The 17,006-nt window shown below is 42.7% G+C and overlaps 1 protein-coding gene across 1 annotated transcript in view; it reads left to right on the plus strand.

Moving 5' to 3' along the window:
- Positions 1 to 16,678, plus strand: part of TKT (transketolase) — a 35,442-nt gene extending 18,764 nt beyond the window's left edge. The window contains exons 5-14 of the mRNA XM_083603078.1: positions 1,002 to 1,193; positions 3,738 to 3,856; positions 7,043 to 7,236; positions 8,609 to 8,773; positions 9,958 to 10,114; positions 12,784 to 12,914; positions 13,505 to 13,588; positions 13,722 to 13,815; positions 15,110 to 15,232; positions 16,339 to 16,678. Coding sequence (XP_083459204.1) covers positions 1,002 to 1,193; positions 3,738 to 3,856; positions 7,043 to 7,236; positions 8,609 to 8,773; positions 9,958 to 10,114; positions 12,784 to 12,914; positions 13,505 to 13,588; positions 13,722 to 13,815; positions 15,110 to 15,232; positions 16,339 to 16,526 — 1,447 coding nt within the window. The 3' untranslated portion in view covers positions 16,527 to 16,678. The remainder of the gene's footprint in view (positions 1 to 1,001; positions 1,194 to 3,737; positions 3,857 to 7,042; positions 7,237 to 8,608; positions 8,774 to 9,957; positions 10,115 to 12,783; positions 12,915 to 13,504; positions 13,589 to 13,721; positions 13,816 to 15,109; positions 15,233 to 16,338) is intronic.
- The last annotated feature ends 328 nt before the right edge of the window (positions 16,679 to 17,006 follow it).

Consider the following 17,006-nt stretch of genomic DNA (forward strand, 5'->3'; position numbering starts at 1 on the left):
TCTGATTAAAGGAATAAATCAAAATAAACTGGTCACCAGAACAGAAATAACCCAAGACATCTTAATGCCTTTAGTATCATACACCCAGAGAGCATGCTTTGGAAACATTATAGCAACTGTTCGCAAACTTGGGTCCCTGGATGTTGTTGGACTACAACTCCCATCATTCCTATCTACCAGGACCAGTGGTCAGGGATGATGGAAGCTGTGGTCCAACAACATCTGGGGACCCAAGTTTGAGAAGGCTGTGTAACAGTATGGCAAGCGCACTCATTCTGGTTGTAGCAAAGTCAGTGGTGGGAAACTTAAGACCTTTCAGATGTTGCTGGACTAGAAACGTCTGTTCAGCATGGCCATTGCTCAGAGATAGTGGGCACTGTAGTCTAAGGGCATACGGGCAGCCACAAGTTTCCTGCCCCTGTCCTAATGGTGAAACCGAACGTAACGGCAGCAGGTCTGTGTTGAAATCCAGTTCTTCCCCAGCCACACAGGAAGCTGGGGATGGTGGCAGGGTCTGAATAAAAGGAAGTGATATACCGGACTTTCCATGGCTGTCACTTGAAGTTTTTTTGATACCAAAAGTCTGTCAGGCTAGGAAGCATGTGCCTGGCATGATGGGCTTTAGAGATGTAAGTCACGGAGGTGTCCTGTGCCCCTGCCTGCCTTTTGCTCCTAAGATCCAAACCTATTTTCTCCAGATACACAGATATGCTGCTGTAACACCTAACTAGGTTATGTAATAATGATGCAACAAAAAATGGAAAAAAGAAAGGAAAGTATTCAAAAGCAAAATTCCTCAGAGGGCTGAAGCATGTTATAGGCTTTGAAGAAGAGCCAACAAAATCTATGTAGAAAGAGTGTCATTTAAAGGCAAAATGTTTCATTGGGGCTACCATTGTATTGTCCATACTGTGTAGGCTTATCTGAAAAAGTGTTTTTCCTCCTTTGTCAACTTACGATACTGAATATTTAGTCCCTGCTTTTTGTTGTTCAATACGCAGCTACCGTGTTTATTGTGTCCTCGGTGATGGAGAATTGTCTGAAGGTTCAGTTTGGGAGGCAATGGCCTTTGCTGGGTTCTACAAGCTGGATAATTTGGTTGCTATTCTTGACATTAACCGACTTGGACAAAGTGACCCTGCGCCTCTGCAGCATCATGTTGAAATCTACCAAAAACGTTGTGAAGCCTTTGGGTATGTATGTATGTATGTATGTATGTATGTACAGTGGTGCCTCGCAAGACGAAATTAATTCGTTCCGCAAGTTTTTTCTTCTTGCGAGTTTTTCGTCTTGCGAAGCACGGTTTCCCATAGGAATGCATTGAAAATCAATTAATGCGTTCCTATGGAGACCGCCTTCAGACCAGGTCCGGGGACAGTCTGTCCCCGGACCTCTTCTGAAGGCTGGCGGGGGGAGAAGGACTTTTCTCCCCACCGCCAGCCTTCAGAACAGCCTTCTGAAGGCTGGCGGTGGGAAGAAATGCCCTTCTCCCGCCGCCAGCCTTCAGAAGAGTTCCCCCAGGGCTGCCTAGGCTGCGGATAGCAGCCTGCAGCCCCGCGCGAGGGGCGCTCTGCTTCAGAGTGCCCCTCGTGCGGGGCAGACATTCGCAGCTTGGGCAGCCCTGCAGGACTTCCCCGCAGGGCTCTCCAAGCTGTGGATAGCAGCCTGCTGCCCCACACGAGGGGCGCTCTGCTTCAGAGCACCCCTCGCGCGGGGCAGACATTCGCAGCTTGGGCAGCCCTGGGGGAACTCTTCTGAAGGCTGGCGGCGGGAGAAGGGCTTTTCTTCCCACCGCCAGCCTTCAGAACAGCCTTCTGAATGTTGGCGGTGGGGAGGAAAACCGTCCTCCCACCGCAAGTCTTCAAGACAGGTCGGGAACAGAGGAGAAGCGCTGCGCACCTTCCCCTCTGTTCCCGGACCTGTCCTGAAGGCTTGCGGTAGGAGGAGGGCTTTCCTCCCCACCACCAACATTCAGAATGCTGTTCTGAATGTTGGCGGTGGGGAGGAAAAACCCTCCTCCCACCGCAAGCCTCGGGAACAGAGGAGAAGCGCTGCGCGCCTTCTCCTCTGTTCCCGGACCTCCCACCGCAAGCCTTCAGGACAGGTCCGGGAACAGAGGAGAAGGCGCGCTGCGCTTCCCCGCTGTCCCCGGAGATTTCCCTGTGGGCTTTCGTCTTGCGAAGCAAGCCCATAGGGAAATTCGTCTTGCGAAGCCGCTAAAAAATCGGAAAACCCTTTCATCTTGCGGGTTTTTCGTTTAGCGAGGCATTCGTCTTGCGGGGCACCACTGTATTTGAGAAATATATGATGTCTTCAACTTCGGTTGCTCTGTGCTCTTTTCAATTTGTGGATTGGGTTCGGAGTATCATTAAATGCAGAATCAAAATCTCTATGGGCAGCAGTCTTCCCACAGGGCTCTCCCGCTGAAGGAAGAGGCCATTTCCCCCCAATTCCTCCCCTAAAATTCCTGTGCTCTCTGAAAAGCTGCTCCAGAGTGTCAGGATACAGAGCCCATGGGGCTACACGGAGAAGACAGATTTGGTGAAAATCACCTTGCCTTCTTCATGCACTGGGAGCCTCTACTGAATCTCAATCCCTTCCACAAACAGAGAAGTCTGCATCCAACTTGGAGCCATGATAGTCAATATAAAGGGATCATAAATACAGTAAAATAAAGGCCAATACAGGTCGTTAAATTTTGTCCAGGAGTCAGTCTGTTCTTTCATTTGAAGAGCACAAAATGGCAAGGAAGCTTTTTTAAAATTTGTCTAGCCATTGACAGTCATGCTTTCATAGCGTTTATTTCTGGCTCTGTTGAAATTTGTCACATTTGAGGAAACTGGCTATTTCCTCACTCCTTAAAACGCTTAAAGGCCCCATTGAACTATTTGAGTCTTTAGGTCTCATAGGTGTTGTCTCTATTTCAGAAAGGATTTATTGTTATAGATTCTTGTGTCCTTAACAAGTATTCTAGACCTTGCTTTAGTTTATAGTTATTTTAATAAAGTGGTTAAACAGGTTGAAGGCAGCTTTGAGCCCACAAAGAGAATGCAATAGTAAGTGGAAAAAGTAAAAACTTATTATTCAGAGAGATAATTCTTGGTTTTTGCAAAGGTCCTTTATGCTTATGAATACTTGGAAGATATTTATCTTTTAGTCCATGATACATTCTTGCCTAATATTCTTAGCTACTGGTTCCTTTATTATTCATTTATAAAGGTTAGGCTGAATATGCTAGGACTAAAATTTGCTACTGTTCAGCGTGCCATAAGTCAGAGACGAAGACGAATAAGCTAAGGCTACAAGCCCAAGTGCAACATTTTCTGATTCTGACATGTCGCTGGGATCCAGAGAACTGTGCTCATTCCTAAGCATCCAGGAGAGCTTGGTCTTAATTTCTTTCAAACTGCAGCTCCCCAGCCCACATGGTAAACTACTAAGGAGTTTGATACTGAAGAGGCATTATAAAGCGAACTGTGATACAGCTTGGGCTTGGCTGTTCAAAAAACAAAGCAAAACATCTCATTGGGCGTGCCAAGCCCTTTGGTGCACTTAAGCTATTCTTTGGATCTTAGCTGCATCTTGCAACAAAAATTGCCTTAGTATAGTTTATTAATAATATATAACTATATGTACCAGTTCAGTGCTTGCTTTTGCTTATTCGGCACAGAGCTCTTATAAAAAGCTTTGCCTCTGCAAATCCTTTTAAAAGCTAATCTGTTTGTTTGCATTCCTAGCTGGCATGCTATCGTCGTCGATGGGCACAGTGTGGAGGAACTGTGCAAAGCCTTTGGCCAGGCCAAACATCAGCCAACTGCAATTATTGCCAAGACTTATAAAGGCAAAGGAATAACAGGTGATGCCAGGCGGCAGACTTTTCAGCTGAGCAGCAGCTACCGCTATGATTTGCTTGTTAATAGTATTTCTAGCCACTTTTTTTTATTAAGGATAAGGATGATGATAAGGAATGACATAGTGCTTTCATAACACTTATATTGTCATGTAATCCTTACAGCAACCACCCTGCATTAACATTAACACTGTTTTGCTGAAAGGGGTCTGAGACTGAAAGAGTGGTTTGCCTATGGCCACCTAGTAAGTTCAAGGCAGATGTGAGATTCAAAAGCAGGAGTTTCCTGACTACAAGTTCAGTCTTTTCACCACTATGCTACACCAACTATCACATTTATTTCTCATACACACACACACACACACACACTCATATATACGAATGAGAGAGAAATAAATGTGATAGTTGGTATAGCATAGTGGTGAAAAGACTGAGCTACAAGTCAATATATATACTGCTTGATTTCAGAAAACCTCAGATTATATAACAGTGTCATTAATGATCTCATTAGAAAATGTTTATGCCACATCACTAAGTGTGAAAGGCTTGATTTCCCCGAGTAAGACTTCAGTATGAACCAGTTATTTGAAATCAGTTCCTCACTCAAGCCGAAACGCCTGCTAAACATTTCTGCATTTGCCGGTGACTAAAATGGCAAGATGGCTGACACCTTATTACAGAGTGGCATGTCGCCTTCCAGACATTGCAGGAGTACAGCTCCCTCTATCCCTGAGTGTTGGTCAGTGGCATAGCTAACTGCTTGAGCGCCCGGGGCAGCGCAAATGCCCTGCGCTCAGGGATGCTGCAAGCCGCTGCTGCGTGGAACCTCCACAGAATCCGCAAGCCCCACATTGCTGTTTCGGGCAGCGCGGAGTCTGCAGGTGTCCAAGCCACCACATCACTCCCCATGAGAGATGTGTGGCTCGGGCGTGCTGCAGGTCAGGCCCCGCGATCATCCCCCCTCAGTGATGAAACCTGGGGTGGCCCGCATTCACCGCACCCCCTTCCTACATCACCGGCATTGGTCATGTTGGCTGGGGTTAAAGGACACCATGTTGTCTATCCCTGCCTATAAGGTGACACAGTATGTGCCATAGTGGGAAACACTAGATCTGAACTCTAAGCCTTTTCTTTTCACACCAAGCTTCAGCTGTAAATTATTCCGTATATAATCATAACCCTTTGCTATATCTGATATTTAGCCAGATTTATATACACCACGAAATCAAAAGCAAATCAAAACACTAAACAAACCTGATTAGCATACCTCAGGACTTGAATAATAGTCTTCCACACAAATTACATAAAATGTGATCAATCTGGGATATTAAGCAGAAATATTTTTAAAAGCCCTGTTCTTAAGGGAGCATAACTCATTGATTATTGTAAAGGAAAAGCTTTTTGTGCAGTAAACATGCTACAAAAGTGTCAAGCATGGTGCTGAGATGTAAAGCTAAATAAAATAGAAGTTTAGGCTCAATTCAAGGGGGATGAGGGAAGAAGAGTGGGCTAGCGTAAAGGAGAATGCCTGTATATGTACTTCCATATTCCTGAGAATGGTTATGGTCCAAAAATTAAGCCATCAGGAAAAGTGGAGTGTGCAGTATTCAAACCATAAATCAAGAGAATCACATGGACATTTTTTTAAAAATTCAGTAGTTGTTAAATATGAATGAGATGCTCACTCATAGCATATATTTATATCAAATGAAGTTTGAGTTAGCCTTCAAAATATCTCTTGTGCTTTCCCTCCTGCTTCACATTAAGTAATCTGCCACTTTTTGGTAAATAGCAGGCAGGAATCGTCTTCTGCTTGGCTCTCCAGTATGAATTGTGAGCTGTCACAAGTGGCAGGACACATCAAATGTTTCATTAGCCGTGCAGCAGAGATATTTGTGCTCCTCCTGCCTGCTTGGCAGTCTGTGCCCATTAAAAATTAAATAAAGCCCAGGCACATCTGCTGAATTTGGATACGTGCAAGGATGTGAATTCCTTTCTGCTCTGGTAGAGAACCAGCTGAAATCACAATGAATAATGAATCTCTTTGCGCTAGGCAACTGGGGGTTTGTGCCACTATGCATTTATCATGTATTCCCCACTCCTCCCCATTATGTTACATTTTTAATCTTGTGCATCCATCAGCTGGCTTAAGCCATTTCAAAAATAGCTAAATAAACTTAGGATATTTGTCATTTTTCAGGAACAAATGCTGCCATTCTGTGAGACTTCTGTATGGCGAAAAGAATCCAGTATTTAGCTCCTGTTACTGTGAGAGCTCAGTCTGTCTGATGCTCTTTCCCGAAGCAAAGAGACGTTTCGTGCTTGCACAGAGTGCCTGCTTATTCAGGTCCTTAATTACAGAATACCTAGCATGTCATTATTGCAGTCAAGGTTATTGATTTGCTGGCTTGATTTTATTCATTTACTTGAACACATAGTGCAACCTGCTCCAAGGGTTTAGCTAGTAGGATTGCAGAAGCAAAATTGTGATGATACGTGTTGCAGAGGCTCATGATCTAAAGAGGACTAAGAGAGGCCAAAAAGGGATAATAGCAATATGCATTTATGTTGTAATTGAACTGATGCAGATGTGTGTGTTATATTGTCATTCTAGTGGGCCCAAGCACCAAAGGAGATTACTCTAGAAAGGAGGTGACGAGAAGATGAAGGGAGGAATTACTAGGACTATATTTTTCTTAATTGATTGCTAGGTCCTTGGGAGAAGCTCAGGAATCTCCTTCCCCTGCTTCCCAATTTGAAACTCAAAGCAGTTCTGTAAAGTAGGTCAGGCTGAATGATAGCGACATTGGATGCGTGGGGGGGGGGGGCGAGTGAGTATTTTAACCCAGGTATTTCCAGTCTTAGTATGACACTCTCATGACTGGCTCAGCATCAGCATCTTTGAATAATGGAACCGGGAGTATAATGGGGAGGGAGAAGGAATTCATCTGTAGGGGCATCAGGGAAGTGTGTCAGGAGACTTTCTGCAGGATCAAAGGAATACAGTAACAGGAATGAGGCAGGCTAAGGCATTGCTAGCTTAAACCTCATAGGAAGATGTTTGCATTTGCAAATAACCTTATTAGCTTACTTGGGCCTAACTCAGAAGAAGCTGCTGATTTTGGCACTTTGAGAAAGTGTATTGTATTTAACTTATTTCCTATTTTTAATTATGTGTATGGTAATCCGCAGGTGTTGAGGATAAGGAAAACTGGCATGGCAAACCTCTTCCCAGAAACATGGCTGAGCAAGTCATTTCAGAGATTGATGATAGAATCCAGAACAAGAAAAAGCTTTTTCCAGCCCTTCCGCAAGAAGATGCACCAGTTGTCAGTATCAGAAATGTCAAGATGCCTTCACCACCAAATTACAAGTTGGGAGAGAAGGTATGATGGTCTTTCTCTGTTCTCCTCAAGCAATTCTAGCTTAGGTTTATATTTGTGATTGGAAAGGTGCTTTTGCTCACTATTCTGGGAACTGCGTTTTTTATGGAGCTGATTAATAAGAATAAACAATTTTCAGTCCAGAATTCTGTAAAATATTCCAGATGACATTCAGCCGCCTACTCAGTGGAGTTCCAATTGTAATTAATTCATCATAGTAGCAGAATGCCCATTCAAAATGTCACACCTTTTGGGAGAAGAGTAAACGCTATTTCAAACTATTGAAGATGAGCCATACTTGATCTTGTACATGTGAGTCTCAAAGCAAATGTTTTACTTCATGCCTGTTTAAAAGGCTAGGCCATAATTCTAGTGAGTCACTTCTAAGGTAACTGCTAAGAATGGGACTTGTGGAGCCATCACACATGAGATGCCTTGCGCATTCAGGATGGCTGCAAGTGAAGGCTGCAGGTCCCTACTTCAGACTGGAAGGGATCCTGATCAAATTTGGTTGCCATTTCTAGACCCAGGCAGACTTCTTGTTTCTTTAAGAATGAACCAGGTAGAGAGTTTGCCTGTCCCTCTTGTCTAGTAGTGGCAAAGTCACATGACTGGCCAGTTGTCTCCTTCACCTGCTGTGATGCAGAGCAAGTTATAGCTGTCAGGCAGCTGAACTAATGCAGCAAATGGGAGAAGAAAAGGAAGACTTACCAGTCTCTCTCCCTGTCCTCAGATTTGAAGAGCATGGAAATCTTACCTGAGCCTGCAGACAAAAACCTTATGGAAACTCTTAGATGCCAAAGCAAACAGAGACAGAAGGAGAAACTCATGGAAGGGTGGTTTGGGGTTTCCACTTCTCTAGGGAAGCGCTGGTTGTGTTCCCATGTCTAGCTTTTAGTCAAGTAAAGGACAACACTGCACTTGGTGTGACCGTATGAGGACAACCTGGCTTCTCTCAGCACAGTTTCCCCTGAGGCCTTTTCCTAGGTCTTTCTACTTCAGCTGTGATGTGTTTGATGACTAGAGGCATAAAGACCCTTGTACTACTAGCACAACACCAGAAAGCTTGAAGTTAACCAGGATTGCAAGGACATATTATAGATGCTTCAGTTAGCTATGACAATCTTTATGCTTAGGATCAGAATGGTAAACATTTAAAATGTTGGCTGTAAGTATAAGGTATTGATGTGACATACTATAACATACGGGGGAGCATTAGAGATTCTTTGAAACTCTTCAGTGTAATATTGGTCATGCAGAGTTTTGTCTTGGACTCATTTTCGAAGGTTTTTATTTCTGAGATTTGCAATTGCAGCATAACAGAATAATTGAACATAATGAAAACAGGGCATCGATGTCCTTTTCCTCTCCACAGTTTGCTACTCGCAAAGCTTATGGCTTGGCCCTTGCCAAACTGGGCCATGCCTGTGACCGTGTGGTTGCTTTGGATGGGGATACCAAAAATTCCACTTTCTCTGAGCTTTTCAAAAAAGAGCACCCCAGCCGTTTCATTGAATGCTACATCGCTGAACAAAACATGGTAAGGTGGTTTGTTTGGGTGCTTCTTCATTTGTTTCTTCCTTCAAACTAAGCAGGGGTTTTTTGGGATAAATTCTCACTCTCATAATTAAACCATTGCCATTACCCTACCTTTATAAATAAGGTTTCGTATTCAACTAAGTCATCCTTGAAGTACAATAGACTTAAGTTAGTGCTGTCTGTTGATTTTGGTGACTCTGCTCTGAAGATGACTTGGTTAGATACAATGTCCTAAAGAGCTTAGAGCAGTGGTTCCCAACCTTTTGAGGGGGGCATGCCCCACCTAAACATCTCTAAAATCCTGATCCTCCCCAGTGACATATAATTCTTATTACTGTATTCAAAAAGAGAACTCCTATTCACGTGGAGGAAGCTAAAAGGTCATTAACTTGGTCTAACTCATTCTCGAATTGCCCCCCTTAAAAATCAAATTGCCCCCTGTGGGGCGTGTGACCCATGTTGGGAACCACGGGCTTAGGGTTTCTAGGTGCACTGCAACATGCAACGGCTAGGTTGATTCAAGGGCACATTTCATAGTGCATCAGCCCCATAGTTCTCCTCCTCTTTCAGCCCCATAGTTAACCACCTCTTTCCCTCCCACCTCTTTCAGAGCATCTCCTGCCCTGTTTCTCCTTTCCCTCAGGCCTTGGACAGCTTGCTGCTGCTCTCCCTATATCCAGCCTACCATTGTCAGAGAGCTTCTGCTTCAGAGCTCTGCAGATCAGGCTGCTGCAACCAGAGCCATTACTTCCAGATTCTTGAGGAGCTTAAGCACATTTCGTGCACCACAAACATGTGCACGAGAGCAGGTTGCACTGCTATGATCATTCTGTCGGCACATGTAACTCTTATTTCCTTTCCCACTCCTCTATGCACTCCAGCTCTATTAGTCAAGTAGTGACGTAGCAATTGGACCAAGAGCATGGAGACCAAGTTCATTCATCCATTAAACTTACCAGCTGATCTTGAGTCACTCCCATCTTTCTCTACCTTGTTGTAAGGATAACATAGGGAGAAGGGAAGAGCTTTGTATACTGCCCTGAACTTCTCCTCGGAGGAAGAATATAAATATATAAAACGTGTATCGTTTATATAGGCATAAAACATTTAGCTAACTCAGCATGTAGCACTCACATTTTGCTGGAACTGGTTAATCTGCTCTTCCCCTCCCTCCCCACATTACAGGTGAGCGTTGGCGTTGGTTGTGCAACCCGGGACAGAAACATTGTGTTTGCCAGCACCTTTGCCACATTTTACACCAGGGCATATGATCAGATCCGCATGGCAGCAATTTCCGAGAGCAACATCAACCTCTGTGGATCTCACTGCGGTGTATCCATTGGTAAGCATCTTTAAATTTATTCAGCAGATTGCCTTAGTCTCCCAGATGCAGGCACACAGACAGCTCATAAAACTAAGGGGCATGGTTAAAGTTTTAACTCCATACGAGTTTGAAACAAATATTCAAATCTAAACTTTGCTTTACCCGTGAAGTGGAAGTAATTTCAAAATACTGTTTTGAATCTCTCCCCCCCTACCTTATTATCGTAGTCTACAGATTTTATTCTCTGCTTTTTATTTGATATCACTTGTTGCATCATAGAGGAAATGAGGCTTGTAAAACTGATGGTCTGCTAAGTCCTTTGACCAAAGTGTACTTTACAAACCTCACATAGTTGATCTGCCTACAATAGACATTCCATGTATACATTAGAGACAAATAAAGTGAGTTTTGGATGTATCAGAGAGTGTTCCAACATGTGCTAGAAAATGCTGTGTATTCTCATTTAGTTCCAAATGACCATTACACTTTACCATTGTGTCAACGTGCAGTACGCTCTGGCTATACCCAACAAAATTAAAACAGCAAAGCAAGCTTTTCCCCCAAGCTTTTATTCTATTATTGCTATATGGATAATGACCTTGTTTGTACATAATACTAAACCAGACTATGACTTAGCAAGAATAAGCAAGCATGTGGGTGCCCAGCATGAAAACTGATGCACTTTGTCATTCCCCTGGTTCTGCTGCACTGCCATGAGCCAAATACATGCTTTAATTTAGCATTTTGTGTAAACTTATGCTTGTGGTTCGTCTCTCTCCCAAGAAACCAGAGTTTATACCAAGCAAAAACCTTGGTTATTTGGGGGAGACAAGCCTCAAGTCTGTGTTCAAATGTAACCCTAAGCCAAACCCAGGTTTAGCTACAAGCAATGCAATAGCATGACCAGAGATAAGCAAAGTAGCCATAATTTTTACTCTGGGTACCTGCATGCTTGCTCGTTCTGGCCAAGACATAATTTGCCTTAGGGGTGTGTGCAAATTGGGTTATTATGAACAGTGTTTTGTCTGATAGATGTGAGTATAAATCACCTTTGCCAGCAGCTGCCAAATCTTTGGGAGCAATATTGTTCCTTCATAGCTCATTGACAAAGTGTATGGTTCAGTAATGATACCATACTAAAAGCTGATTAGAACTGCAAGTGGCTTATCACAAATTTCTTCTTAAATCTGAGCTTTGGAAAGCACAGTGGAAGTTTCCTTATTGGCTTAAGTATTGCTCATGCTGCACTCAGAGTTTGCACTGGAAATGTAAGCAGTGAAGCCTGAACAGCTTGGCAGTGGTTCAGGAATTTTCAGCTTGGGCTTTGCTATACTTGTCTCTCAGTGCTGTCGCATGTTCAGGTTGCTCGCTTTAGCCATTAATTAGCCTCAAGATTCTTTCTAACACCACTTGCCACTTGTGCTTCTCTTCAAAGAATTTCCAGTTGCTTCTTCGACAGTACAGTGAAGCCCTCTTTTAAGTACAGGTGCCGGTGTATATTTCAGTGCACACATTCTATTACTGTTTGTAGGGTGGGACATGTGCTTTTGTTTTTTGCACATGCCAAGATCTTATTTCAGTAGAACTCTCACAGCCATCAGGATAAAAGCTTTGCCTACTTCTGAAGTGTGTGTTTGTATGTAGGAGGCTGCAGGTTCAATCCTTGCCCTTATCAGGAATGGGATCTTAAGTTCCAATGATGAGAGAAACCTCTACCCCCTCAAGTTTATTAAAATGCAGAGATGCACAACCGACTGGGGCTTTTTGGGGTCCTTGACTAAATAGGTATATATATAAAGGATGTGGTAGTGCCATTTCCGTAACTCTTACTGCATCCTGTGTGGCAATTGTACTGAAACAGGAAGCAAACACTATTCCACATTTTTAAAAAATGACTTTGGAGTGGCCCTCTGGCTGCTTTTTAAGGCAGACAGTGTTCACAGGTCAGTTCAACCAAGTAGAAGTTGGAAAAAATGCACTCAGTTCTTCTAACTGGTTTCCTGTAAATACTTTTCTACCAGAAGGGCACAAGTGCATCCACAGCTTTTCCTACTGCTGGCCCTGGAGGAATTAGAACTGTGCCATTCACTGCTCTACACACCCACACCCACACACCCAAATATATCCCTAATTATAATGCATCTCTCTGTGGGTTTCATTAAGCAATCTTTGCTGAAAAGTAAGCTTCTTATGAGCTTCAAGTGCCCCCTCCCAGGATGGGACATTCTGATAGAATCATGAATTATTCTGTGTTCCACCAATAATTGAGACATACCTACTGTCACCTTGTACATTTTTCTTTTGCCAGTTGGCTAAAATCGTGTATTTATTTCCTTTCATTTCTGTACTCATGTATGTAGCCCTATATCCCTTTTCCTTCTCCTTTTGCCTCTGTGGGTAGTGGTGATTTAGTTTCAGCTTTATTGTTTTAGTTACCATTTACGTCTGCATTTTTCCATGATTTTTCTTTATAACCCTAGTTTTCTTTCTTTTTAGTTTCCTTCTATCTTCTTTCTTTGCTATTTCCAAGTTTAAGCAGAAGAGGGTAGGTAGCCTTCCATGTCCTGTGAGTGCCTTATATTTATTTTGGATGCCTTTTGTTTTAAGAAGTATACAGAGAAGTTTGTTCACTTTTCGACACTGATATTTTTCTTTCATCCCCCGCCCCTAAACCATCTCTTTTCTAGGTGAAGATGGACCTTCACAGATGGGGCTGGAAGATCTGTGCATGTTCCGTGCCATTCCTAATTCAACTGTATTTTACCCTAGTGATGCTGTATCCACTGAAAAGGCAGTAGAATTGGCTGCAAATACAAAGGTATGCAACTCTTCCGCAGTGTACTTGCTTGGGAGTTTTAGAGCAGGGGTGGGGAACCTGCTGGCCCTCCCCATTTGGCCGGCAAGCTCGTATGACATCAGATGGAGGATAGGTAACGTTGGGACACCTCATTGTGCAGCACTTCCCGAGTGCAGTGGGCATTAGGAAGGAAATGTGCAAGGGACTTTTGACAGGCGTCAATCGCCTGGCATCCTCATGACATCAGATGATTGACAGTTGCTGCATAGGGATGGGGAAAAGATAAGGATCTGGCCCATTACTGCCTCCAGATCTGAAGTTTGCTCTCTTCTGTTGCAAAGGCATATAGGGAAGGGTGCCCATTGCTGTGAATTTGTCAGAGTTTCATTGTTGGTTGGCTGTTTATTCCATTCCATTTATACCCCTATTTTCTTCTGTCATGGAACCCAAGGTGTCATGCTTATAATACCTGGGTGATCACCCATCCAGAACTAGACACACTCAGCTAGTTTTAGTGTTTGGATTTTTAAATGTTTTTTTTCTGTTTTGAAGTTTAATTCCATGGGCTATTGTGGGTGTTACAATCTATCCTGTGTTCATTTTGAAAACAGGGCATCTGTTTCATACGAACCAGTCGTCCAGAAAATGCTGTGATCTATGGCAGCAATGAGGATTTCCATGTTGGACAAGCCAAGGTGAGCGCCATTTTGAAAGTTGCTAAAAGACTTGAACTACAAGAACGTAGTCATTGAACATAGTGATTATTACTAGCTTTTTTCCAGTAAATCTAGAACTTTCTCTAATTCTTTGTTTTACTGTTGTTATCAGGTGGTATTCAAGAGCAAAGATGACCAGGTCACGGTTATTGGAGCAGGAGTAACTCTGCACGAGGCACTGGCTGCAGCTGAGCAACTGAAGAGAGGTGATTACACCAAACTCTTTTGAGAAATGCACACCAGCCATCTTGTAGGGAAGAACATGAGGGCTATAAAGGGGGAGGGATAGGAAATTCTTTAGAAGTGTAATCTAATTACTACACCTTCCCTTGGAGCCTTAAGTCTATTTTAAAAAAAACACAAGAAAAAAGTTAGTTTAATATATAAAATCAAACCCAAACATGTACCTTATCTGTAGCAATGTAGCCCTGGTACGAACAATAGAGACTTGAAATGTGATATGGATTTGCATGGCCTCTCTTCCTTGTGAATTTCCATGGTTTGTTTAACAATGGTGTAACATTACGCCACTAACATCACTGTTAAGAATAGCTAACTAGATTCCCATTTGACAGGGACTGGTGAATCTGATGCAAACTGGTTCTAAACACTTGAGGTCACCCTGGTTCGGAGTAACTATGATCAGCCTCAATGCAGTGCATGTACAAGACGAACTATGGATGAAAGGGAAGGAGGGAAAGGAGAAGTCAGTGAGCATGTGGTATATTGATTAGGAATATTGCATCTGCACAAGATCTTACTAGATGGATAGTCCTGGATAAGTAAACCATGGTTTGTTTCACAGTAGATGAAATGTCGTCTTTCCAGAAACATATAGGTTGCACCATACCTGAACACTTTCAGTTACAGGCTACCTAACTGGCAGTAGGTCGCATATTCCCATCCTCATTTTGCTCCTTGAAACACATGTGTTGCTACTCATTTCACTGCAGATATCATTTTAGTATCGGAAGTGTACTGGGCCATGATTATCCAAGACTATTGGCATTCTCCAACATAACCTTTGGTGGAATAAAGGAAATCTCACTATTGAGAAGTCCACAAGATGATAGTACTAATAAGCTAATGCAATTATAGCCATTGGATAAATGAGCAGGCAGCTGTGCTTTAAGAAGACTGAAGTTGAATGATGACCTTGTGCTATCTAGTTCTTTAGATATTCCATAAGCTAGCTTCTGGGTGGCTTAATTCTTCTGGAGATCAATTATCATAGTAAAGGTCCTTGGAAGTGGGTTATGAGTGCCCTCATTCTAGGGAATGACAAAACGAGAAAGTAAGGCTTACGCTTACTTATCAGTGAGCTTGTTTTTGACTTATATTCTGGCCATTCTTAGAACCAGATACTTAGTGGTTTCAAAACCCCCATTGGGATGCTTTAATAAATGTGTATGAAACGTTAAACATTAGCGAGTCCCCTCTCCTGTGTTTTGTTGAGCCACATGCTCTGGGGCATAATTCTGTTCCCATTCTTTTTCTCAGAAAAAGTTTCCATCAGAGTGATTGACCCTTTCACTATAAAACCTCTGGATAAGAAAACTATACTTGAAAACGCAAGAGCAACCAAAGGCAGAATTATCACTGTGGAAGACCATTACTATGAAGGTAGGTCAACACACATGATAACAAAGGAGAAAAATTCAGTACTGTATATGCGTCTCTGCCATGGGTGTCCATTTTTTATTGTTTTTTAATTCCTCTTCTGTGCTATTTCCTAACTTTGGAGGGTTTTTTATATTTTGTATATTGCATTGGACATACATGGAAGGTGATTAATAACGATGATGAGAAATACATGGACACTGATTATTTTCTAGTTCCTGTGCTTCAGCTCTACCTATACATGGTACAGACACCTAGAGAAATGAAAGAGATTTCTCTCATGACTATCCTAGCTTGACAATCCTAGCTTGGGTGTGCTCTTGCAACAGTTATACTGTTGGAGTTGCATTTCCTGCTGTTGTAGTGGAGCTGCTGACTCTCCAGATATTACTCTGTTATCCCTGACCATTAGTTGGTTGGGGCTGATGGGGGGTCCAACATCATCTAATAAGCTATATATCTAAGACATTGTTTCCTCTATTTCAGATATTCAGGGTACGAGCGCCATTAGTTATATAGCCAAAATGGCACCATCCTCGCAGAATGGGGAGGTATCAGGCTTGGGTGAACCCCAATGTTCCCATAAAAAAATTCTTTGGGGGGGGGGGAATAGCTAAGGAACCTCAAAGATGTCCATTGAGGAATGAACAAGCTCATTGTGCTCAGAATGCTGATTGTTTGCTGTGGAGGGGCGGGGGAATGATATAATGGAATGGAATTTTTGTGGAGGAAAGCGTAGCTAACTGGCTGGCTGGAACACTAAAAAAGGAGCACTCCACACTGCAACGTTTTACCACAGGTCCTCCTTTAGACATTTATAAAATATAATTTTTGTATCTCCTGTGTCTTCATGATCAACTACTCTACTTGGATGGCTTGTGTGGACTCTTGGAGATCAGCTGCCTTGATTGGGCATCAAAGCACTAATCTTCTTAGAAGAAAAACTGTTTAGGCAAAAGCTTCTCATGGGACAAACAACTTTGCAACCTTTCCAATCCCGCTGAACTATCCAATTGTTTTCTTTGTAAGCAGCTTAATCCAGCTATTTAAAAAGAAATAAAGCTTGTTAGCCTTGACTTATCATCCATTTGTATATTATCTTTCCCTAGGTGGCATTGGAGAAGCCGTTGCTGCGGCTGTGGTTGGAGAACCAGGGATCACAGTCTCTCGCTTGGCTGTGTCCCACATACCAAGAAGTGGAAAATCAGCTGAGCTGCTTAGGATGTTTGGCATCGATAAGGATGGCATCATCCAGGCTGTGAAGGTGGCAGTGTCCAAATCAAGGAATGCAGAGTAGTTTGTGTTGTACACCCATTGTGTTCTGGGGGCAGTGTTTTGGGATAAGGATGGTTAAAAAAAACCAAACACTGTAGCTTTCAAACAGGGTTGAAATTATATGCAGAGTTTTAATGGAAGAATTCTAATAAAAGTGAAAGTTTTGGGAGAAAAGTCATGTTTTCTGTTTTGAACTGTTAGGATTTCTGGAAACCTAGATGCTGATAAGGCAATAGCACATAACGTAAAACAGAAAGATCCAAGTAAATTGCTGTAATTTAATGTACCAAAATGATTTATAATGCTTCTCTCAACACTTGTGGGATTGTGAATTTTATGGCTGACCATAGGGCTTTGAATGTAGCACTGTGACATCTCAGTCCCTTCTTCTCTTTCTTCTGAGAAACTTTTCTCTCTCACATAACTGCCAGCTTGTCCAGAAATACTTCCTATTTGGCACAGTAGTGAAATACGATATACAGAAGCAAACATTTCACTTCAA

Source organism: Podarcis filfolensis (assembly GCF_964270895.1).
Source record: "Podarcis filfolensis genome assembly, chromosome: 2".
Lineage (NCBI taxonomy): Eukaryota > Metazoa > Chordata > Lepidosauria > Squamata > Lacertidae > Podarcis > Podarcis filfolensis.